Source organism: Narcine bancroftii, chromosome 1, assembly GCF_036971445.1.
Source record: "Narcine bancroftii isolate sNarBan1 chromosome 1, sNarBan1.hap1, whole genome shotgun sequence".
NCBI classification, from domain to species: Eukaryota; Metazoa; Chordata; class Chondrichthyes; order Torpediniformes; family Narcinidae; genus Narcine; species Narcine bancroftii.
Genome location: NC_091469.1, coordinates 389,547,640 through 389,574,578, shown reverse-complemented (window position 1 = coordinate 389,574,578; position 26,939 = coordinate 389,547,640). Strand labels below are relative to the sequence as shown.

The following is a 26,939-nucleotide window of genomic DNA, read 5'->3' as shown; positions in this document are numbered from 1 at the left end:
TTACAAGAAGGTATGGATAAACCGGAATGGGAAAAATCAAGGGTTAAATGGGAAAGTGATTTAACTTATATTATCCCTCAAGAGATTTGGGAAGTTATGTGTTATGAAAGCGTTACTAAACTGACGAATGTAAGATATGGAATAGTTAACTATAATTTTTTTACATCAGTTATATTTGACTTCAGAGAAACTGAAAAAATATGGGTTTAGTAATTCGGATTCTTGTTTTAGATGTGGATTATGCATTGGAACTTTCTTACATGCTGTTTCATCTTGTATAACGCCTCAAACCGTGCATCTTGGCGCCTCACAGTTTGGCGGGCAGCAACCTCCTTTGAAGAAGACCGCAGAGCCCACCTCACTGACAAAAGGCAAAGGAGGAAAAACCCAACACCCAACCCCAACCAACCAATTTTCCCTTGCAACCGCTGCAATCGTGTCTGCCTGTCCCGCATCGGACTTGTCAGCCACAAACGAGCCTGCAGCTGACGTGGACTTTTTACCCCCTCCATAAATCTTCGTCCGCGAAGCCAAGCCAAAGAAGAAAGTTTTACCATTTTGGGAAGGCATTAGGTTGGTTCTGGAAAAATTACTCAAAATTAAATTACCATTAGACCCATAGATTTTTTTGGGGGTTATATGGTCTCTTTGAAGGGATTGGGGTTGGATACATTTCAGATGGCATTTGTACGTTTAGTGTTAGCTGTAGCACGAAAATATGTAGCTAGTACTTGGAAAGATAACGTAGAGATTAATATAGCAAGTTGGCATTATGAATTGAGAGATTGTATTACTATGGAAAAAATTATATGCAACTTGCATGATAATTATTCCTTTTTTGCTAAAATGTGGTCTTCTTGTTTGGAATATATGAATTTGGAAATACTTTGAAATGTTGTATATATTCTCCTGTTTTTATATTTGGCTCCCCTTAAGGGAGTTGACTGAAGAGGTGGGAGGGTGGTGAGGGGTTTTTGTTGTTTTTATAAATTTATATATATAAATTGGTTTTTTATTTGATTGTATACTGTTCAAAAATCTTTTAAATAAAGTTTTTTAAAAATGTATGAAAGGATCACTCATTTTGTATGAGAACCCAGTCATCTTACAGAGAAAATTCAGGGGACCTTGTTTAAAGCACCAAATATGAAGGTAGAAAATGGAGCAAACGTAATGAGGAATATGCTTTGAAAGCAGAAGTGAAGCCCATGAGCTACATGACAATATTCTGATAAGGCTGGTATTTGGAAGCTGCTTAATTAAATAAAGAGAAATTGACTAAAACTACAAGATGAAAGCACAATGGGCAGACAGAATCCCACGATTACCATTTAAAATATCAATCCCTGGTTTGCAGTTAGAGTCCCAGAAATTAATCTTGATGACAATACTTAACCTCAAATTGTAACTATTTTGTCAATGAATGCATGGCTATCTATGCATTTCTCTTATTTTATAATTCCCCTGTATCATTCAGCCTATCAAGGCCATGTGGATCTCAAAGCAATCCCATGAATTTGATTCTCAGACTTATTTCCCGGTAACCTATTTTCTTTCATAAGCTCATCAACTCATCACCTACATGGAATAATTTACTTTGCATTTTATTTACCAATCAGCACATCTTTGGAATATGGCAACAAATCAAAGCACTCAAGGAAAACCCATGTCGTCAGAAAGAGAATGTGCAAACACCACATTGATAGTATTAGAGGTCAGGATTGAACCCGGGTCACTGAAGCCAGAAATCATCAATATTAAATGCTGCACCAATGATAAAACAGATCATTCAAATACAATATTCAAATGAAATTTCCTGTACTGTACTTTTTTGGGTTCCAGCACCATTTCCGTCGAGAGACTGAAACTGCCCTTTGAAAATTGGGCTCAGCATTTTAAGCACTTTAAAGATAAGACAAATATATCAACGTTTCAAAAGTGAACAAAAGATTTATTGCATTTGATACTTCATATTTTTACAGATCAGTCTTACCTTATGCAACTGTAGTGCTTAAATGTACTGGCTGCTTTCTGACATTCCAAACAAAGCTGTATTGCACCAGGGTAATCTTCTTCCTTAAAAAATATATACATTATTAATCGAAAATCAATTTAGTGTTAGGGACCATTAGAAATGGCCTCACTGCAACACAGCGTTTTAAAAGGACTCCACTGAATGGGTACAGGGAGGGAATTTCTTCTGGTTGAGGAGACTGGAACAAAGGATCAGAATCTCAAAATAAAGGGATGGTCATTTAAGACTGAAAGGAGGAAAAAAAATCTTAATTCAAAGGGTAATAATCTTTGAAATATTCAAATCTGAAGGCCACTGAAAGAAAATGAATTGATTTAGATTAATTGTATGTGACGATGAACACATCTTCAAGACTGCATACTCTGTTCTCTCTATACCCATGACAACAAAGCCAAAACTCACTATCCAGTGGTTTCAGGTTTTCCCTGTTGTATGGTGAGCAGAACCGTGCAGCCAAAATGGAGTGTGAAATCAGAGAAGAACTGATTAGTTGTCCACAACCTTATGCTAGGGAAATTTTGAATATTGATTGCTTACCTCCAACATCTCACTTAAGCGTACATCAGTTCTTTGCTATGAAAATACAAAAAAAAAATTCAGATATCTTTCACTGAATTAAAAAATATTAAAGCACTTTGTTTAAATATATAAAGTGTCCCTACCAGTGTTTTAATTGTGCGCAAAGACTTCAACAGTCCAACCAGCAGTTGTCTTTTTCTTTGATTAGCAAGTAGCCCCAGACTAGCTTGTGTGAATCCTTCCTTTGCAATATTTAACTGCCTATCAAGATTAAAAATCAAGTCAGTTTTATATTAGAAAGTTATGCAAATTAAAATTTGAAAATTAAACTCACCAGGGCCCAGTTTCCCTTTGTCTTTTTTAGACTCACTGGGTTTTGTTTCTTGCACTCTTTGTAAATCCACCTCTTTATATATACAAAAATCCAAAAATATTTCACTCATGTACAAGGAAAATAAAGATGAAAATAAAAAAAAGGGTGGTGGGGGGGGTTTCACCCCCCTTCTCCCGGGGCCACAGCACAATTAAGTAAAAGCCTTGTTTTATTTTAACCTCATGCAACATCAACATTTTTATGTAATCGTTAGGAGAGATGGATGGAAGAAACCATATGGAACGGTGCTCATAAACTGAGCTGAGCCAAAAAAAAAAACAGTTGAGCATAGCTGGATTATCAATTCACGTCATTGAGCAATAATCTTTTTTTAACATTTGAGAATATTGCAGTCTTATTATACATGGTTTATTGTGTTTTTTTTTTAAATTGTATGTTTATTGTGTTGTATTCTACTTTCTATTCCAGTTGATGCTATTCATGTCTCATTGGCTGGTATACCAGCATAATGACAATAAAGAGTATCATCATTAGATAATTAAAACTGATCAAAATAATGGATTTAAAAATATTCAAAGATCTAGAAGGTTTAAAGGATGTTCCTGAAACAAGCATCAGTAAAATCTTATACATTAAACTTAGCCTTTCCATCCAGTTTGTGAATAGCTGAATTCTCAGTACTAATCCTGGCACAGCCACAATAGTAATAAAGTATTTCAATAGTCAATCTTTCTGTTCCTTAAAATCTACCTATGTAAATTGCTTGCCCCAATGTGCCCTTTTAGGTAGTGCCTTATTGAATGCTTTTTGAAAATGCAGAATTTTAAACAACCAATTGTCTTCAATTTGAAAAAAAAAAATTAATCAAGTATATTTTTCTATTTTAAAACCACACAAATCCTACCCATATTATGGTTTTAAGAGTATTACATTTTTTGATACAGGTACTAATAATAAATTGCATCATTTTGCTGACTGGTCAATGGATACCTATAGACCTATAGAATTAAGGGCACAATAATCATGTTTACAACCAATCATCCCAACCAAAGTCCATAAGGATCGAGCAAGTGCTTGGCTTGGATTGCATGTACATTGAAACAAAAAAAGTCTATGGGTTTAGGTCAGATCATGTCCAGGCAGCTGCTGCCAGATATTAATAAATGAATGTTTTAAAATAAAGTATGCAAGTTAAATAATATGCTGCCATTTATTCACACACAGTAAACCATTTTATAATTTAAAGAATCTGTTCAAAGTACTCAATAGTTTGGGCAGCAACCTGAAAACATTGACCATTATTTTTCCTTTGTAAGTGAAAAGAAAGTTTTGAGCTAACCCTACGAGCAATTCAAGCAGAAACTCAGGCAAGCATTACTCTCTTGTACCACCCTCATGTACAAAGCCGGGGACGGTGAAAAATTGCTGGTGAAATAGGCATAAATTGCAATTCAGACTCAGGAACAGTAGAATGAAGGAGTGGTAAGTTTGACTGTAGAAAAAAAGGAAAATAAAGAAACCTGCTCAAACTTGATAGTTTTGCATGGGATTCCGAGTTTTAAAAACTTGCATAAAAAACTATCCTGTATTTTCATTGAATAAACTTCATTTGCATGAATATATAACCCTGAAAGAATTTTTCTTCATTTTCTGTCACATTCTTTGAAAACATTTAACCTTTGCTGCATTTCCACAGAGCTGCCCAAAAGTCGAACAATGATTGTACAGATAACTACAGATAAAACCTAATATACTAAATAGTTTACTAATGAAAGGTAATAAGTCTAAGCAGGGAGCAAGCCTCTTACTAATACTCTTACTAAGCAGGCAGCCAATGGTGAACAGCATCAATCAAATCCTTACTCTGGGCAATGCCTTTTTATTCAAGCACAACTTAATTTAAAAGGCTGCGATGAGAAAAGCATGACCAAGGCCCTCTACTGGTTGAATATTTCCTCCCATCTTCACCAAAGGTTTATGCGTTATTTCAGAGAGCATTTACTTTTATTTCTTCTTGTTTATGTCAATTTATTTATTTATTCAATTTTTTTTGACAATTGATTAAGGTTGCCAATTGCTTGAATTCTGGAAAACTGAGATTTTATTGCATTCAGAAGCCCCACTATTCTCAATCCAGTGACGAAGTGCCATGGGCTCGAGACATGCATTTGGAGATTCAAATAAGGTATCAAAAATGATGCAAGTCCCTGAACTCAGATTGGACCTTGGCCCTCAAGGAACTCAGGTTTTGTTTCATTGACTCCATTTTAATCTGCTGGGACTGTTGTAGACATCAACTTTTCTAAGTGATCAGTAATGCAACTATCAAGACTGTAATTAAGTTTTATTGGAACTTGGGGTGCATCCTGTTACACCCTCGAGATTTATCCAGTTATATTCCACAACATCTGTACTGTAATGAAATCAATTATTACATTCCTCACTATGTTAAGATGAAAATATTTTTTGATGTAGGGATGCCAATAATTTTATGCTTGCAGAAATACTTTTGGATCAGAGCAGAAGACCATAGGCAAAAATGTCGATGATGCTTCAGATTGTGAGAACTGGCACACAATTTAATTGATCATTATGAACAACCAACTATAAAAGTCAAACTCTTTATAAAACTAGTATTTTATTATGGTAAACAATGTTGTAAAATTCTGTCAGAACACCAAATCAGGACTTAATTATAAGACCACAGCCAGCTTTGTCTTAATTAAAAGATCCCATCCTATCTGGACCAATGCCAGAGTGTCAGCATCAACCTCCTCTAGGCAGACATTTTTAAAAAAATATCTACCATAACTGATTATCTCATTCCCTATCAATGACAACAGCTTCCCGAGCCCTCCCTTGCTCAACCATTTATCTGCTCCTTGATCATAAACTGTTTCAGATTTGATCCCCATGGCATAGTTTGGCATCCGCTGTTTAATAGTTCAATTATTTCTTCTGTAAAAAAAAATTGTGATTTCTTGCATTTTTTAAAAATATATCTTCCTAATGCACTCGGATACTTTTATTTCAGTCTTTAATCATATTGTGGTCTTTTTTTATATAAATGCTTCTGATTCTCATGCTTATTTCTTTCCTTGACTGTTTCTCTTAAACATAGAATATTGTGACAGATTATAGATACATTTTTTGGGAGATGAATTGAGGCAGGATTTTTAGTGTAGGTCACATACAAACACTTTAAAACAGAACTTATTTAAAAATCTGGAGCTCTGTTCATGCTGGACAAGCCAACGCCAAGAGCCTTTGCAAAAGCTTTGGAGAGTGTCCAAGAGACTTCACTAATGGATTGTTGTTTACAAAAAGGCAACAGATGAAAGAACTCATTGGAGCAGCAGGCTGTCTGGGGTGGAGCTTGCTGTTCTAAGAGGATCATGTGGTTTTGCAAGCAGAGAGAGAAAAACAGTTTTTTTTCCTCACAGAGAGAGAGAATTCAGTTCTGCAGAGCTTCAGTCAGTCAGCAGCAGCAGGGACTGCAACAGGACAAACTGGAAAACTTGTGGAAAAACCCCATTTGGAAGATGGGTTGTGAGTGCTCAGTTTAGCCTGGTCAAAGCCCTTGTGGTTCATACAAGAGGAGAAGTCTGGCTTCCTAATGTTTCACTTGAAATAAGAGAAACAAAAAGGAACTCTGTGGAAAACCTTGATGGGCAAGTTTCTTCGGCAAGACACTGAAGTGGTTGGTTACAAGGAATGAGTTGTGGGTGTCTAGCGAACAACAAATTTCTCTCTGAAAACCGACAAGAACCTTCCTGAGCAGTAAGCATTTATCTTTCAAGCACCAAAGCCTGGTGAACTTCATAAATGTTAAATTCTGTGCACAATATAACCAGTGAACTTGGAGGAATAAGAAGTGATAATGGACTGTGAATCAAAGAACTTTTCTGAACTTACATACATATTACATATATGTTCGCTTAGAATTAGAAGGGGGTTAAGTTAGGTAAGTTAAGTCAATAGTGATAAGTTAAAGTGTGATTCTGTTTTCACGTTTAAAGATAATTAAATGCAACTTTTGTTTAAGTAACCATTTGTCTTGGTGAATATCTTTTGCTGCTGGGTTTTGGGGTCCTTTCGGTTCGTAACAATATCCACTGCTGTAAATGGATTGCTATAGTGGAATATTTATTTCCTGATGTTTTGACATAGAATAGTACAGCACAAGAACAAACCCTTAGGCTAAATATGATGGCAAGTGCTTGCACATGATCCATATTCCTCTATCCCTTGCATATCCATATGTGTAACTGGAAGCCTTTTAAATGGCACTACTATATCTGGTTCTACCATCACTAAACACTGTGTAAAAGATTTGCCCCGTACATCTTTTTTTTTTTAAATTCCTTCTCACTATAAGTTCATGTCCTCTTAAAAAAAATTCTGACCATTTACTCTTCCAATGTCTCTCATAATATCAAAGCTTATTTTATGTCTCCGTTCAGCCTCCAAAACCTCAGAGAAAACTAATCATGTTTGTCCAACTAACCCTCTAATCCAGGCAACATCCTATAAACTTCTTCTGTGCCTTTCTAAAGTTTTCACATCCTTCCAGTAATGGGTGACTAGAATTGCACACCACACTCCAAATGTAGCCTAACCAAAGTTTTAAACAGCATAACTTAGTTATGCTTATAATCAATACCCCTCTCAATGAAGGCAACCACAATGTATGCGTTATTTAACACCCTCGTGGATCTATAGATCCCTTTGCATATCAATGCTTTTCAGAGCCCTGCCATTACTTTTGTACATTCATTGTGAATTTGGAAGTATTCCATATTCCATTAAGCATTTGTCATTGTTTACTTACAAGCAGAATTTTTTTAAAAATCAAATTTCCAATTTTCTTTTGCCAATACATTAACTACATTATTCATTTTTTTTTTTGCTTAAGGCTCTAGTTTCCAAGCAATCTCACTCTCTCAAAATTATTCACAGAATTTTATCATGTTGTAATTATCTTTCCTTGTAGAATCCATTAGTGTGAGATGACTAAATAATTATATCTTATTAATAAATTTCATGACACATTAATCAAGAAAACTATTCTCTTAACTCATGCTCAAAACAACTTTTGCCAATCTGATTTCACAATGTGACAAATCACAATTATTATCTTTAACACAAGCTTTTCTTATTTCTTCTCACATGAATTGTTTTTGTTGTTCTGTTTGGAGGTGGGGGTGGGAGGCAGTGTGGCCTGCAAACTTTCTTTTGCTCCTTATTTTCTCTCAACTTCCTTTCAATTTGAATCTAAAACATTAACCTTGTTTCTATTTTCTACAGATGCTGCCTGATCCACTCAGTGTTTCCAGTATTTTATGGGTTTTTTTTTTATTTCCAGTTTCCAGCAACTGCAGTTTTCAAATATTCAATTTGCTGCTTTTTCCCCCTCGGGCAGGAAGAATCCTTTGTGCTGCCCTTAGGTTATCCTTTAAAAGCAGAGCAACACTACCACTCAAGCTTCTTTTTTCATCTACATTCTAAATGGAAAATATACTGGAGAGATATAATTCTTAACCTTTGTCAATGTGCAGTAACATTTTTGGCAATAGTTATTAGGTTAAATACATCTCTCTCAATTTGCACTCTTGAATTACTCTTGACTTACTTAATTCCTGGCCTCAACATTTCTCTTTAAATCTCTATTTCCCCAATTTGAACTCTATCCTCTCCTTTCCAACTTGATTAGTTTAAAATCCCTCTCCTGCTCTGGATAACTGATTTACAAGAACATCAGTTGCATTCAAGGTCAAATCTGTCCCAGTAGAATAGTTCTTTTCCCCCAGTACTATGATCAGTGCCATTGAAACAAATCCTCCTTCTACCTCAGTCAAAACAGAAATATTAAGACTTCTTGCTACAATTATCCAAGTTTCAACAATTGCATTATGAACTTGTATTGTCTGCAAAAATAAAACTTGGGATATTCTGATGTGATCTTGGTTATTTAAGCTGTATTTTGTATATTGGCCTTTCACTTAATTGTTTTATTTTATGAAATCATTTAGAGTCGTCATGATGATCCTTGTATTATTAACATTAATTTCTCCATTTTCTAAAATGTTTTTATATTTACTTATACACAGTGCTTCAATGTACAAATATTATTCTTTCAATAGATAAATGCAATTCTATTTTAATTAAGTTAACTTATAGCACTCTCTTCATACCAGTTTGAAAATCAATTTTTAAAAATGTTCGAACATGCTAAAGAATTATTACAGAAATATTACCAAACATAATACTTCTAGAAAATTGTAATTTCTTACCTTCTGGCATTTGTGCATATGACTGCTGCCAATTGTAAATTTGTTTGTAGTGATGTAACTCTTTCAAGCTCCTAGAAGAATTATATTAATAAATAACATTTCTGCTGATCATTTAGTTATGAAATACTCTCATGTTTCTCTAACAATTTTTATGTAACAGCCATTAAGTTTTTAATCCAAATTATATTCAATCTCAGTCAGCATGTTAAACTCAGTTTTAAGAAGCAAGATAACAGAGGGCCTTTACTCTGAGAATAAGTGGTGATCTTAGGGCAGAAAGTTAGATTCTGTGTGCTCCATGGAGTAGATGAGACCAGGGAAACATGCAAAAATTCAAAATGAGAACTCAATATAAACGCAATGGAAGTGTTTTAGAAGAGCCTTCTAGATAACCACACACATATGCAGGGAATAAGAGGATATGTATCAGGTGCAAGCAGTAGAGATATTTAATTTTACATCATGGTTGGCATAGTTATCATGGGCCGAATAGCCTGTCATGTGCAGTACTCTTCAATGTAGTAATTATTTCTTTCAGAGGGTTGCAAATCTTTGTTACTTTCTATCCTGAAGAGCTATGGATTCTGTATCATTAAGATATTCAAAAATGAGACAAATTGTTTCTTCAATGACAAGGAAATCAAGGGTTACGATAGGGGCACGAGATGCAAGGGGCCACATGCCCAACTCCTATACATATTTATTATGGTCTTCAAAAAATAATCTTTTCAGAAAATAATGTGTTCTAATTTCAGTATAATAAGTGAGCAACAAATTATATGCCATGTTCCACAAGAATAAATATAATGCAGGTTATGAAAATGCTGATTTTTAGGTTTTGAGATAATTAACACAATATTATTATTGATTTCACTTTAATCTGTTTTTACATAAAGATTTTGAATTAAATATGTATAATTCACCCATTATTTCATGATATTTTACCTTCACATATGCAGCTTGCTTCTCAAGGATTAAATCTGCTACCTTCTTTGAAACCTGTAAAATGCATTCTGTTATAATGCAGTGGTACAGTTTCCGTAGGTTAAATTAAAATTTTGCAACTATTTTCAAAACACGTTGAAGTTATTTGATGGCATTGTGAAAAGCTGTGGCACAACAACCAAAAGTACATCACAGTAGTGAAGCAATCAACTTACTGACTTGTATCCCAAGGCCTGAACTCCTCAGAGTTTAAAACTCATAATTGGTGAATTTAATTCATGTCATTAACTAAACCAGAAAGAGCAGTCAAATGTGAGATTTGCATGTGTTGTAAACGTTGACTTGATTCATGAAAAGCTTTCAAGCATGGAAAATTGGCACCCAAGTTTACTTCCTTATTGGTGACTATACATAACTGACTGAAATTGCCACTCATTTTATACATCATTCCTTCACAAATGGAAGTTTATCACTGAGCAAAATAGCTTAATCGTGTTCACTTCCAAAACTTCAGCATTGGGTTTCTATCTATAAAACAAGCAAAAGTACTCCTTCAGGGAAATTAGCTAATCCAAAGTGAGAATAGACTGGCTCAGTAAAGTTGCAGTGAAGCTCTATGTGCAATTTATTTAGAACAAAATTACATGGCAACCAATTTCATTTCTGTAGAATATATTGCTTTGTTGAAGAAGAGGACCTCCAGGGCCGTGATCTCAGGATTGTTTCCTGTGCGACATGCTGGAGAGGTTAGAAATAGGAGGATAAGTCAGCTTAACATGTGGCTGAGGACATGGTGTAGTAGGGAGGGCTTCAGGTTTCTAGATCACTCTGCTCTGTTCCAGGGAAGGTGGGATCTGTATCAACAGGATAGATTGCCTCTGAACTAGAAGGAGATTAATATCCTTGCGGGTAGGTTTTTAAGTCTTGCCCCGATGGGTTTAAACTAGATTTGAAGAGGGAGGGTGTAACCAGAATGTTAGAGCAGTTAGTGAGAAGGAGGAGGATAAAGATCATGCAATACTAAATGTATAGACAGAAATCAAAGGCTTCCACTTGTATGTGGTAGAAATTTTTCTCAGGTGTATTTACTTTAATGCAAGGAGTATTGTCAGAAAGGCTGATGAGCTTAGGGCTTGGATTGACATGTGACATTACGACATTATTGCTATTAGTGAGACTCAGTTGAAGGAGGGGCAAACTGGCAGCTCAGAGTCTAAGGTTCTGTTGCTTCAGACATGATAGAGAGGGATGGATGAAAGAGGGAGGAGTGGCATTGCTAGTCAGGGAAAATATCACAGCTGTGTGAAGTCAGGGCAGTCAGGAGGGTTTGTTAACAGAGGTCATAGGGTGGAATTGAGAAATGGTAAAGGTGTGACCACACGGATAGGGTTTTATTATAGACCACCCAATAGTCAGAGAGAATTGAAGAAACAATTATGTAAGAAGCAGAAAGTTGTGATTGTAGGAGATTTAAATTTTCCAAATATTGAATGGGACTCCTACACTGTAAAAGGGCTGGATGGCTTGGAGTTTGTGAAATATGTTCAGGAATGTATCTAATATATAGAAGTATCAATGAGAGAGGATGCAGTACTTGTAACAAGACAGGTCAGATAACAGAAGTATGTGCAGGAGAACATTTTGGGTCCAATGAACAATGTCATTAGCTTCAAGTTAATTATGGAAAAGGATAAGTCTGGTCTTCATGTTGGGATCCTAGGTTGGAGGAAGGCAAATTTTGTGGAAATGAGAAAGGATCTAGGAAGAGTGGATTGGAATATGTTGTTTTCTGGCCAAGGTGCGTTACACAAATGGAAGACCTTCAAAGGCAAAATTTTGAGGGTGCAGAGTGTGCATGTTCCTGTCAGGATTAAAGGCAAAGTTAACAGGCATATGGAACCCTGGTTTTCAAGGGACATTGGTGATCTGGTTACAAAGAAGAGGGAGGTGTTTAGGAAGTTTAGGCAATTAGGAGCTAATGAGGTACTTGAAGAGTGCAGAAAATACTCAAGGAGGAAATCAGGAAGGCAAAAAGACACAAGGTTGCTTTGGCAGATAATGTGAAGGGAAAGCCAAAGGGTTTCTACAAGTATATTAAGAGTAAAAGGATTGTAAAGGACAAAACTTGTCCCCTGGAGGATCAGAGTGAGGTCAACTATGTGTGGAGCCTCATGGAATAGGGGAGATTTTAAACAGTTTTTTTTTGCATCAGTATTTACTCAGGAAACTGGCATAGTTCACAAGGAAGAGAAACAAACAGAAGTGGCATGGAACATAGAGATTAAGGAGAAGGAGATGCTTGCTGCTTTACAGCGAATATGATATTCCCTCGAACTTGAGGGAAACTAGTGTAGAAATTGCAGGAGACCTGACAGACAAATTATTTTTCCTTTTCAATATTTTTATTGTTTTTATATAACATATACAGAAAAAAAATTGATGCACAACACTGATACAGCTGTAACAAAAGTAAACAAACTCGTTAACAGAAAGATATTCAAAATATCCTGAGCCACGGGTGAGTTGCCAGAGGATTGGAGGGTAGCTCATGTTGTCCCATTGTTTAAAAAGGGCTCCAAAAATAAACAAGCCAGTAAGCCAAGATAGGACATACACAGCAAATGGTAGGGCACTGAGGAGTGCAGAGAAGCAAAGATATCTGGAAATACAGATACATTGTTATAGGAACATAGGAAGTAGGAACAGGAGTAGGCCAAAAATGGCCCATCGAGCCTGCTCCGCCATTCAATAAGATCATGACTGGTCTAATTTATGACCTAACTCCACCTACCTGCCTTCTCCCCATATCCCCTAATTCCTCTATCAAGTAAAAATTTATCTAACCAAATTTTAAATATGTTTAATGAAGCAGCCTCAACTACTTCCCTGGATAAAGAATTCCAAACATTCACTACTCTCTAGGAAAAATTATTTTTTCCTCATCTCTGTCCTAAATCTACTCCCCCGAATCTTGAAACTGTGTCCTCTCATTTTAGTTTCCCCGGCCAGCTCAAAAAACCTTCCTACATCTATCCTATCCATACCCTTCATAATCCTATATGTTTCTATAAGATCTCCTCTCATTCTTCTGAACTCGAGTGAATACAATCCTAGACGATTTAATCTTTCATCACAAGTCAACTCCTTCATCCCAGGGATCAACCTAGTAAACCTCCTCTAGACCGTCTCCAAAGCCAGTATATCCTTCCTCAAATATGGAGACCAGAACTGGACACAGTACTCCAGGTGCAGACTCACCAGTACCTTATACAGTTGCAACATTACCTCCCAACTCCTGAATTCAATTCCTCTAGCGATGAAGGCCAACATGAAGGTGGGATTACAGAAGGACAGGGTTGGAAAGAAAGATTTTGGCATTGTCCCCTTTATAAATCAAAGTATGGAATACAAGAGTTAGAATGTTATGTTGAAGTTTAAGACATTGGTGAGGCCAAAATTTGGAATATTGTGTGCCGTTCTAGTCACTTAACTACAGGAAGGATATCTACAAAATTGAAAGAGTGCAGAGAAGACTTACTAGAATGTTGCTGGGTCTTCAGAAGTTGAATTACAGGGAAAGATTAAACAGTTTAGGACTTTATTCGTTGGAGCAAAGAAGAATGAAAGGAGATTTGATAGAGGTTTACAAGATCAGAGGTTTAGACAGAGTGGATATGAGTAGGCTTTTTCCACTTAGATTGGGGGGTGATAAATTCAAGAGGTCATAGTTTTAAGCTGAAAGGTTTACATGGAACATTACGTGGAATGAACTGCCATCTCATGTGAAATTTTAAGAATAAATTGGATAGATATATAAATGGGAAAGGATTGGAAGGTTATGGAATGGGAGCAGGTCAATGAGACTAGGGGAATAATGGTCAGCACAGACTAGATGGGCCAAATGGACATTCCCTATGCTGTAGCATTCCATGGTTTGAGGATGGATGTTGACTTGTAATCTGTGGTTTTACCATTCCATCAATTAATCACCGTTAAAAAAATAAAATACTCACAACAGCTTGCTGCTGTTTCAATTTATCTCTATACTCTTCCAGATCTTGAAGACCAAGAACAGATGGGAGTTTCTGGGGACAGACAAGAAATCACCAACCACTTGCAAATGCAAACGTTAAAATGTGTTAATTGCATTAGTAAAGCAATCCAAAAAGATCAAGACATCTTGCAATAATCTCCTGTGCTGTAGATTAATGTGAACGATTCATTCTCATTACTTTTGATGGTACAGTGAAACTCTGTTATAATGCAATCGTTGTGGTACTAAAATCTCATCGCCGATAAAGCAGCGTCATGGTAGATCGGGATTTCACTGTAAAAGGATGATCATGACTAAGATTCTCACAGAGCTAGTTTGATTGTAACAATTGTCTGGCTCAAACATATAAATTTATAACACATGGGGCTGCAATATGTACAAAATCCTCCAAGCAGAGAGAAGTAAATTGGATAAAGAGAATATCTTAAGGTATACTTATGGAATGGGAAGTGACAGCTTTATACATCAACATCCCCGCTTCTGCTAACAGCCCAACATTTCATTGAGTGCCCTTGCAGAGGAATTCACAACTCATTGGTCAGACAACTGTTTAAAATCTTCTGCAGTTGACTGATAACTGAATATGCTTGTTCACAAATCGAACGCATGGCATCAAGAGGAACTGACTAACCAATGACTAACATTTTATGTGCGTGCATGCGTACAGTCAACTCCAACATCACAAAACTGATGACGCTTTGTGGTAATTTCCCCCGGACAAGTTCAATCAGACAATGAGCTAAGGATTGCATCTCATACCACCATTTGCCCATTCTTTGTAGTTAATACATGGACATCCCCACTCCTGTCGATGAAGTCAAGGAGTCATTGCGTTATATCCGATTTTGCGTTAAACTAGGGTGTGTAAAAATCAGGATTTCACTGTATCTGCTATAACATTAACTTCATCTTTTTTTTTTATTTCCTCTTTGTAATATAGAACCAGGCTCTTGGAAGTATATGCAAATATTTGAAATATAAAAAAAACAGAAGCATATTATTTAATCTGAGCTTTCCCCTCATTCCATTTCTTCAATCTATGAAACAAAGATATTGTTAAATCTCATACTATGCATTATGAGCAGCTAATTTATCAAACAAGTTAGCATGCAAGACTAGTAGCTCTTTGAGCATGTAAGACTTGTTACTGTCAATGTGATGAGGAAATAAATACATGATTGTTACCTCCAGTTCATATTCCACAACATCAAATGAATCATTGTTGAAGTAGATTTCTTCAATACTGTTAATAATTTCTTGCTCCGCTTGAGGATCAGTGGGATTTTCTCTCAACTCCCTCAGTTCTTCCTTCAGTAAAAATGAGAAATTATGGAAGTAAAATTACATGGTCCAAGGAGGTAATTGCAATGCCCATAATTTTTCTGAATATTTAATGTTGTACTGCTGGCAATATTTTTGACATGATGCTTGCTAAGTCAGTCATATTTTGCACCTTCTCACAGAGTTCTCCATTTGATGATTTTAGATAGAACACATTTTTCCCTTCATTAATTCAGAATATTTGCATTAATAATTAGCATAGCTGAGTAGCTCATGCCACCCTCAGCTGCTTTTACAGAATTTCAACCACAGGCTTATAAGCTTGGTAAAAATCTTCTGGATCCATCACATAAATCCTCATAATGAAAGCAACTGCAAATGTTACAGGCTACTTACTGACCTATGAAACTTTGGGAGCATTTCTGGATGGGTGGAATATCATTGAGCCATAGTACATTACAGCACAGAAATAGGCCCTTGGACCTTACTAGTCAGTGCCAAACAACTATTCTGCCCAGTTCCACTGACCTGCATATCACTCCAATACCCTTCCATCCATTAACCTATCCAATTTGTTTTCTCAAAATTTGAGCCTGCATTTACCAATTCAGCTGGAAGCTTGTCCACATTCCCATCATACTCTAAGTCAGGGTTTTCCAACTGTCCCCTAAACTCTCATTCCACCTTAAGCAATCCCTATGCTCTGTCATTAGTAAGGGATTGCTTAAGGTGGTATGCGAGTGGGAAAGGAAGGTTATGAACCATTGCACTAGATCCAATTGTTAATGAAATATTTTGCTTTTGAAAAATTGTCATTGGCCGATGAACGCAATGACCACACAGACCCCGTGGAGGCCAACGTCCTTCGTCCCAGGTGACAAACTGCACGGCGGGAAAACAACAAGCAATGGTGGGAATGCTGACCAATCTGAGGCCAGAGCTGCTGTGACATCACTCCTGCCATCAGCAGCGGGGAGAGAATATAAGCAGAGGTGTGTGTGTGTGTGTGTGTGTGTGTGTGTGTGTGTGTGTGTGTGTGTGTGTGTGTGTGTGTGTGTGTGTGTGTGTGTGTGTGTGTGTGTGTGTGTGTGTGTGTGTGTGTGAGAGAGAGAGAGAGAGTGATTAAAACAGTATGAAAATAAAACTTTTTCCTTCCACTCACATACCACCTTAAGTTGGGGGACGGGGGGCAGTTTGAAAACCACTGCTCCAAGTGAGATTCCATAATGTTCCCTTTAAATTTGTCCCCTTTCACTCTTTTCCTCCAATTTTGAACTCACCTAATGTCAGTGGAAAAAAACCTACTTGCATTTATTCTATACCTATCATAATTTTGTACACCCTGCAAATCTCCTCTACACTCTTTTACTCTTATTTATATCCTTCTGGTTGTTAGGTGAGCAAAACTGCACACAATACTCCAAATTTAGCCTCACCAACTTCACTATAACCTCCCCACTCCTGTACTCAATACTTTGATTTATGAAGGCCAATGTACCAAATGCTTTGACTGAACTTTCCTAACTAATCTGCCATGTGGGATGTTGAGAAAGGCAACAGCCTTTCCTCCATCAACATTCCTGATAACCTCCCTCAAAACTCCATAAGATTTATTAAACCTGAACTACCACACACAAAACTCTATCTAAATCCTTGCATATCCAATCTCTTAGAATACCTTCCAATAATTTACTGGCCTATACTTTCCTAGATTATTTTTATAATTTTTTGAGCTACCCTCAAATTGTCTGGCACTTCACCAATGTGGCTAAGAACATGTTAAATACTGTACATCTGCCAGGGACCCTGCAATTTCTGCACTAGCCTCTCTCAAAGTCTAAAGGGAACCTTATCAAACCTGGGGCTTTATCCACTCTTATTTGCCCAAAGACAACAAACCCTTCCTCCTCTTTAGTCTGTATAGATTCCATGACCTCACTGCTTGTTTGCCTTATTCCACAAACTCTGAAGATTTCCTGAGTAGATAGAGATGTAAAAGCCCCTTTTTAAGATCTTGTCCATTTCTTTTGGCTTCATACATAGTCAACCACTCTGATCTTCCAGAGGACCAATTTTGGCCCTTACTATCCTTTTTCTCTGAATATACCTGTCGAAGACTTTAGGATTTTCTCTTGTCTTGCCTGCCAAAATAACCTCACGTCTTCTTTTAGCCCTCCTGATTTCCCTCCAGTTTTTTCCTGCATTTTTTATACTCCTCAAGTACCTCATTTGTTCTTTGTTGCCTATTACTGCTACAGTCCACTCTTCTTAACCATATCCCTAATATCCCTTGAAAACCAAGGTTCCCGATGCCTGTTAAGTTTCCCTTTAATACAGTCAGGAACATACAAACTATGTTTTTTCAAATATCATCTTTGAAGGCCTCCCATTTATCAATCACATCCTTGCCATAAAACAATCTGTCCCAATCCTTTCCCTTTGCTCCTACTTCTGGCCTTGCTTCCCCTTCCCCAGCTTTTTATTCAGACACCTGTCTGTGTTTTGCTCATTCCTTGAAGAGCTCAGGCCCGAATGGTTGGTTATATATCTTTACCTCCCATGGACGCTGCGTGGCCTGCTAAATTTCTCCTGCATTTTTGGGTTTTTGCTACAATCAGAGTCTGATGACTTTTGTGTTTCATCCCCTTGTCCCAATCCATGCTTTCTTGCACTTTCTCATTTCCTCAAAATTGGCCGTTCTCCAATTTAGAATCACAACTAGAAGATTAGTCCTATCCTTTTCCACAATTATTTTAAAACTAATAGCATAATGATCACTGGATCCAAAGTAATTCCCTACAAATACTTCTGTCACCTGTCCTATCTCGTTCCATTCATAGGAAATCCAGTATTGCACTCTCTCTAGTTGATATCTCTATTGATGAGGCAAACCTGAAGAAGTCTCTGACAAACTACCATCAACATATCACATGCGAAACCATGAGAGCCAACACACTCAACCACTGCTACACCAACATGAAGGACACCTACCGAGCCGTATCACTACTGCACTTCAACAAGTCTGATTGCCTGTACTTCTACCACCAGCGTACAAGCAGAGACTGAGGACCACAGCACCAGTAATGAAGACGGGGAAAGTATGGTGAAGGGAGGCGGAGGAACATTTGCAAGACTGCTTTGAATCAGTGGAGTGGAACATATTCAAAAACTTGAATGAATATGTAACAGGTGTCACCAACTTTATAAAGACTTGTGTAGACAAGCGTGTGCCCACATGAAAAAACTGGGTGTTCCCCAACCAGAAGCCCTGGATGAATCAGAGGATTCACAACCTGCTGAGAGTGAGAATAAGGGGGTTTAAGGCTGGGGATCTAGATCTCTACAAGAAGTCAATGTACGAGCTGCAGAAGGCCATCTCTGAAGCAAAGTGGCAATTCCAGAGGAAGCTAGAGGCAGAGACAGACACACATCAGCTATGCCAGGGAGTCCAGACCATTACAGCCTACGAAGTGAGGGTGAAGACCAGATGAAGTAATGGTTCATTACCAGATGAGCTGAACACCTACTATACCTGCTTCGAAAGGGCATGTAGATTGACTAACTCCCCCTCCATATGAAATATTAATATTATAAAAACCTGTCTTAGTAGAGCCAAACAGTGGCTACTAGAATCCCTAAAAAGACTGAGGACCTGTGATATCTGTCTCTGAGGACCAAGTCAGAACATCTTTCAAAAGGCTGAACCTTTGCAAGGCACCAGGCCCTGACGGCAAACCTGGTAGGGTACCGAAAATCTGCACTAGTCAACTAGCTGGAGTGTTCATGGACATTTTCAACCTCTCATTGCTGCAGTCAGAGGTTCCCACCTGCTTCAAAAGCACATCAATCAAGATAGTGGGCCTTAAGGAAGATGAAGAAGGCAAAGATATGAAAGAATTTATAAAAGAATGGGTCCCCAAGGTCCTGGGAATGCCAGAAATGCAAGAAGGAATGGAAATAGAAAGGGCACACAGAACATTGGCCCCAAAACCACAGCCACAACAAAAACCAAGATCCATTTTAGTAAAATTCCTGAGATATATGACAAGAGAAGGCAATGAAAAAAATGAGAGAAGACAAAAAAAACCACTGGAATACAAAGGTCAAAAAACATTTTTCTACCCAGACTTATGTCAAGTTTTGAGCTCCTGAAGAAGAGGAAGGAGTTTAACACAGCAAAATCGATCCTATGGAAGAAAGGCTATAAATTCATGTTAAGATATCCAGAGGTGCTTAAAATAGTTATCCCGGGGCAGCAAAGCAGACTGTTCTCAGATCTGGAGAAAGCATGAGAATTTGCAGAACGCCTGCAAGACAGAAACAGTGATGAAGAGATGTAACAAGAACAAAGAATAATGACAAACTTCATATAAAGAAGAAAATAATGTATAAGTAAGAACTAAGGAGGGGAAGAAAGGAAGTAAGGGGGGGTAAAGAGGGTGAGCTTTGTTATATGTGAAGATAAAAGACTTTTCTGGAGGGGGTTGGGTGGGAGGAAATAACAGTCACTGCAAAATCAGTTGACGCTTGAGAGCGGGTTCGCAATCCAAATGGAGAGGGGAGTTGTGGTTGCCCAGCAAAGGACAAGAGAGGGGGGTGGGGGGACGGACAATTGGGGTTAAGGGAATTTTAGATGTGGGAATAGTGGAGATATTTTATGTTTTAGAAGTGTTGTCTTACAATGTGTTCAAAAAAAGAAAACAGAAATGGATATGGGGGAAAGGTGGTGATGAGGAAGCAGAAATGAGAGGTAAACAAAATATGAAATGGCCATGTTGAACTATATGACTATAAATATTAATGGAATACATAACCAAATCAAAAGGAAGAGGCTGTTAAATTTACCGAAGATAGAAAAAATTGATATAACATTCGTGCAGGAAACGCATCTAACTGAAGTGGAACACAAGAAATTAAGGAGAGACTGGGTAGGGCACGTAACAGCAGCATCAAATAATTCAAAAGCCAGAGGAGTAGCTATATTAATCAATAAAAATGTACCAATCAAAATAGAGGAGGAAATAATAGATCCAGCAGGGAGGTATGTAAATATAAAGTGTCAGATATATTCAGAATTTTGGAATTTGCTCAATGTATATGCACCAAATAAAGAGGATCAAAAATTTATGCAAGATATCTTTTTGAAGATTGCAGATACACAGGGGAATATACTGATAGGAGGGGTCTTTATCCTTAATTTGGACTCAACGATGGATAAAACTGGAAAAAAGACTAGCAGAAAGAACAAAGTAACCAAATTTATGGTTAACTCGATGCAGGAAATGCAACTTTTGGATATATGGAAGGGACAACACCAAAAGGAGAAGGAATACTCATATTATTCAGGTAGACATAAAACATACTCAAGGATAGACCTGAGACCTGTTCCTGTTGTCAGCCCACATCCAAGGGAGAGTTAGAAAAACGGAATATAAAGCTAGATTGTTATCGGATCACTCACCCCTGTTATTAGCAATAGAGCTGGAGGACATCCCACCGAGAACGTATAGATGGAGATTAAACTCCATGCTACAAAAAAGACAGGATTTTAGAGAATTCATTCAGCGCCAATTAAAATGTACTTTGAAATAAATACAGAATCAGTGGAAGATAAATTTATATAATGGGATGCAATTAAAGCTTTCATCAGAGGGCAGATAATAATTTATGTAACTAAGATGAAGAAGGACTACAATCGGGAAATAGAACAGCTGGAAAGGGAAATAGAAAGTACAGAAAAAGAATTACCAACAAGGGAAGATACAACAAAAAGAAGAGAATTGGCGGACAAAAAAAAATATGAAACACTACAAACATACAAGGTGGAGAAGAACATAATGAAGACAAAGCAGAAGTATTATGCGCTAGGAGAAAAAACACACAAAATACTAGCTTGGCAGCTTAAAACAGAACAAACTAAAAGAACGGAATTGGCATCAAGGAAAAAGGACAAACAAATTACATATAACCCAACGGAGATCAATGAAAACTTCAAGGAATTCTACGAGCAATTATAATCAAACTGAGAATGAAGGGAAAGAAGACAAAATAGACGAGTTTCCAGCTAAAATTGAACTACCAAAATTGCAAGAAGACGAGCAAAACAAATTAATAAAATCATTTGTAATAGAGGAAATGCAGGATATATTAAAAAAACTACCGAACAATAAAACGCCGGGAAAGGACGGACACCCAATAGAATTCTATAGAACATTTAAAGACTTATTAATTCCTCCTCTCCTGGAAGTAATAAACCAGACTGAAGAAACACAAAACATGCCAGATTCATGCAAAACAGCAATAATTACAGTAATACAAAAGACGGGGAAAGAACCACTAGCACCAGCATCGTATAGACCAATATCTCTACTCAACTCAGATTATAAGATAATAGCTAAACTATTAGCAAACAGATCGGCCGACTGTGTACCAAAAATAGTAAAACTAGATCAAACTGGATTTATTAAGAAAAGACGAACAACATTAGAGCTAGATAAAATAGGGGAGAAGGTACCTGTACATATACTATACAAATGGGATGAAAAGCTGGTGCAACATAGGAATTCACCAGTACTGCACCATCTGCTCAATATTTGGAAGAAGATTCACTAACACCAGCAGAAAGGACAAAAAAAAAACAAATTATCAACTACCAAAATTAATATTGACGCAAAATCAACTAATCCCTTTCACAATGGATAACCTTTCCTTTAGAGAATGCGAGAGAAATGGGATCAAAAGAATAGAAAATTGTTTTTCAGGAAATAAATAATTATCTTTTGAACAAATGAAGTACAAATATGGTATAATACACGGTACAATGTTTGCATACCACCAACTGAAATCCTACTTGAAGGACAAATTGGGAAGCAGGCTGAGGTTACCAGAAGGAAGCAGTTTTTAATATGTGATTACAGACACAATGATAATTAAAAGATTTATAACAAACATGTACATCAAACTGCAAGAGAAAGAGAATGATGAAATAAGCTGTAGACCCAAACAAAAGTGGGAACAAGATCTAAACATAAAGATAAAAAATGAAACATGGGAAAACCTATGCTCCGGAACTATGAGAAATACAATAAACACGAGGTTACACATGATACAATATAATTGGTTACACAGGCTATACACCACGCCCAAAAAGTTAAATAAATGGGACCCAACAGTATCAGAAGATAGATGTTTTTGCTGTAAGAAGGAAACGGGAACAACAGTACATGCAATTTGGGCATGTGAGAAAGTGGAAAAGTTTTGGGAAGATCTAAATCAGGTATTAAATAAAATCACAAAAAGCAACATACCAAAATATCCAGAGATCATTCTTCTAAGTAATACAAGAGGTAAAGAACTTGGCCTCGATTTGGATGAAGCACAAAAAAGATTTTTTATGATAGCTTTAGCAAAAAAATATATAATGTCAACCTGGAAATCAGAAGATAGCCTGAGAATACAGCAATGGTACATAGAAATGAATAAATGTATTCCATTGGAAAAAATAACATATAATTTAAGAAATAACATCACAGTATTCGAACAAATTTGGGAACCGTACATGGAACACAACAGAGAAGTCCTACCGCGGACCTCCACCACCTAAAATGACAGAATGAGAAGACAACGAAATGAACTGACCCAGTGTGTAAAAGTAGATGACACAATTTTCTTGTTTATTTTAATTGTGTGATGACATTGTTTAATGGGTTTAATGTATCGTATATGTTGAACGTTTAGTGGGTGGGGGGGGAGGGAGGGAGGGAGGGAGGAAGGGAGGGAGGAAAAAGGGGAGAAAATGACACTGTGTATATTCAAGAGAGAAATGTTTGTGTATTTTGGTCAATATGGTTCATAGTGTGAAAAGTTTTTTAAAATGTTTTAAAAACGGCATCAATCATCCCGGTACAGAAGAAGAGTAGTGCGAGCTGCCTCAATGACTACTGCCCAGTAGCACCAATTTCTACCATGATGAAATGCTTTGAGAGGCTGGTCATGGCCAGAATTAACATGTACCCAAGCAGAGATCTGGACCCACAGCAATTCATCTATCGTCAGAATCGCTCCACAGTAGATGCAATATCACTGGCTCTTCACTCAGCTCTGGATACTGCTCTTCATCGACTACAACTCAGCCTTCAATACCATTATACACTCAGTGCTGAACAAGAAGCTACAAACAATGGGCCTCTGTACCCACCTCTGCAACTGGATCTTTGAGTTTCTCATCGGAAGGCCACATTAATACTTAATGGAAACAACTTCGCCACCTCACTGATTATCAATACAGATACACCCCAAGGATTTGTGCTTAGCCCACTGCTCTACTCATTTATACACCCATGACTATGTGGACAGGCACAATTCCAATGCTATCTACAAATTTGGTGATGACACCACAATTGTCGGCACAATCACAAACAACAATGAGGAAACCGATAGAAAGGAGATAGATCAGCTAGTTCAGTGCTGTCACACCAACAACGTTACGCTCAACATTAACAAACCCAAGAGATGATTGTGGACTTCAGGAGAAAGTCTGGGGAACTCAATCCAGTGCTCATTGAGGACTCAGTAGTGGAGAGGGTCAAAAACTTCAAATTCCTGGGTGTCAACATCTCAAAGGATCGGTCCTCAATCCTCCATGTTGATGCAATCACAAAGGCGGCTCATCAGCAGGTATATTTTGTGAGGTGGTCAAGGAGATTCAGTGTGTCATCGAAGACCCTCGGGAAAACCTCTACGGGTGTACCATGGAGAGCATTTTGGTTGGTTGCATCACTGTCCAGTAAACTCTCAGGATAAGAAAAAACTCCAGAGAGTTGTTAACTCATCCTGCGACATCACAGGCACCAGACTTCACTCCATCAAGGACATCTACAAGAGGCAGTGTCTTAAAAATACAAGGATAACTTGTTCAGGAATATTATCAAACAGAATCAGGAGCCTAAAGACGAGCACTCAGGGGCACAAGAACAGTTTCTTCCCCACTACCATCAGATACCTGAATAATCAATGAACCAAAGACACTACATTAGTTTAATGCACTATTTTTTTTTTATATATTTATTTCTGTATCTCTAAAATTAAAGTTAAAAAATGTTTTTAAAAATCACAAAATATGGAGAGATATTTCCTTTTTAGGGGAGGATCTATAACTAAAACACCCTTATCAGATCCCCACAACCTCTTCCATTTCAAGAAAAATCTCCAGCTTCTCCAGTTCTTCCTACCTGGAAACTTTCCAGACACACTCCCTATACACTATTTCATATATTACATTAAGTGTGATTCCAGGTATTATACACAACAGCACAGAGATGGTTAAACTAATATTCTCTAAAATCTCATCATAACTTTTTTGCATTTCAATCCCAGAATCAGAATTTTTTTCTTTAACATGCTATTTTTAAGCCGTTGAAGTTAGCTGCTATAGCACAGGAGAGGTTATAGCTGCATGCAGGTTAGGTCAGAAAAAATACGCTGTTCCCAGAAAGAATGACACGAAATCCAGTTGAGTGTAGTTAACGCTGAGCTTTACTGGGCTCACAGCCGTGCTTTTACTCTCAAGATGAGGGGCATGGTCAAAACACCTTCAGCGCTGATTGGTGTGTTTCTGATTCGCTTTCCTTGATAGGCCAGTTAGGCTGCTTTAGTTGTGGCCAATTGGAGGGCAGCACTGCAGGCCTCGTCACATTCGTCCTTCGTTTTGTGAGGCACCCTGAGGGGCTGCGAGGGATCCTAAAATACGTTGAGTTTAATATCAAAATCTGTACTTGGGAATCAAATGATTCTTATTCCGACATCAGATCAAAAATACAAGAGTTTTTAATTCTGGTAAGAAACTAATTTTTGATGTGAATTCATCAACATCTGTTTTTATTTAAAACAGTGAACACAATACATAAATATATTACACATTTAATTATTAAATCTCAACATAGTCTCAAAGCACTAGGTTACACTGGCTAAAAATGTTTTGAAGTTCCAGATCAATCATGTTCTGATCATTGGTGCTACATTGCCATCTAGAGAGCTAAAATAATATCAGAGAATTAAAACTAGCACAAAAGAATAATTTCAAAACTTTTAAACTATGGTGAATTAGAAAACAACAAAGATCACAAAAATATTGAGGTAAAATACTCATTTATACTATGGAATGGATCTCAAGTCTCTCTTCATGTCACCTGATCTAAATTACCAGTAGCTTCATCAACTTACATCGCCACCATTCAGCATCTGGCCAGATAGTGCATAATGAATCTTGGATCATAAACCAGCAGTTCACCCTTATGACAGGGAATTAAATCAAATTTATTGACAATAGAATTCACATAACAGGTAAAAGTGGAATCAAAAAAGTTGTGCCATGGATGAGAACCAAGTGTAACAATATTAATATTTGGGGAGAATTTATAAGATTTAGTAGGTCACATACATGCACACATTTTAAAACAGATCTTATTTGAAAAACTGAAGAATTCACATTACAGGATCTCTTGGAGAAAGCACCTTTCACAAGTAGGTGTTAATTGAATTGATGTCATAAAGTGCTTGACCATTGTTTTGCTGGATTCATGCTGTCTATCAAGTCAATTCTGGATTGTTTACCTAAGATAACAACTTGAGAAGAAGAAAGAACTGTTGTTTGCTGGAGAAGGTGGGGGTTTTGCAAGACATGAGTCACATGCTCTTTTTGGAGTTTCAGTTGGAAAAGAGAGAGAGTTGAGTTAACAGCTCAGTCAGTCAGTCAACGTGTGGGACACTGACAAGTAACTGAAAAGTGCAATCCAGGGAAAACTGCTTGAAACTTATGAAAGCAAGTTCCAGAGCAGTAGATGGCTGGAAGTGCTATCTGTCTGATGTTTCTCTTGAAATAGAGGAAGAATGGAACTCTGTGGTAGCTTGAAGAAAGAGGTAACCATCTAGAAGACCCTGATGGGGCAAGTTTCATCAGCGAGACCCTGAGGTGACTAGTGGTGGTACCTCAGTTGTGGAAATCCTGGAGCAACAAATATCTCTCTCTGCAAACACTACAAGAACCTTCCTGAGCAGTAAACATTTACCTTTCAAGCACCAAGCCTGGTGAATTTTATACATATTAAATTTTGTGCATAGTATGGTGATTGCCTGCAACCAGAGAACTTGGAAGAAGGAGAAGTGAGATTAAAATGTGAACCAAAGAACTTTTCTTGAATTTACACACACATTACAACACGCGCGCTTAGAATTAGAAGAGGGTAATTTGGGTTAGTATATAGTATAAGAATAGAGTTAAGTTAAAGTTTGATTCTATTTTCATGTTTGAATTAAAAATAACTTTTGTTTTGTGAGAGATAAGTAAAACTGATATAAAAATATGAAGATGAAGAAACTAGTATGGATATATGTGTAATAAATAAAGCCAGTATGAATAGGATAAGAATAGATATTAGAATGTAGGGAAGTAGAGTTAGTCTAAATAAGATAAGGGTCTTC

At 37.1% G+C, this 26,939-nt stretch overlaps 1 protein-coding gene across 8 annotated transcripts in view; it reads right to left on the bottom strand.

Annotated features, from left to right (window-relative positions):
- vps50 (VPS50 EARP/GARPII complex subunit) overlaps positions 1 to 26,939 on the bottom strand; it is a 171,667-nt gene that overhangs the window by 130,162 nt on the left and 14,566 nt on the right. For all 8 annotated transcript variants that reach the window (XR_011349904.1, XR_011349905.1, XM_069913647.1 and 5 more), the window contains exons 3-9: positions 15,366 to 15,488; positions 14,140 to 14,211; positions 10,127 to 10,180; positions 9,182 to 9,252; positions 2,698 to 2,815; positions 2,573 to 2,608; positions 1,994 to 2,076 (exon numbers count right to left, since the gene is read on the bottom strand). Coding sequence is in view for 6 of the 8 variants with exons in the window: in XM_069913647.1 (XP_069769748.1) it covers positions 1,994 to 2,076; positions 2,573 to 2,608; positions 2,698 to 2,815; positions 9,182 to 9,252; positions 10,127 to 10,180; positions 14,140 to 14,211; positions 15,366 to 15,488 (557 nt within the window). In the remaining 2 variants the exon portion in view is untranslated. The remainder of the gene's footprint in view (positions 1 to 1,993; positions 2,077 to 2,572; positions 2,609 to 2,697; positions 2,816 to 9,181; positions 9,253 to 10,126; positions 10,181 to 14,139; positions 14,212 to 15,365; positions 15,489 to 26,939) is intronic.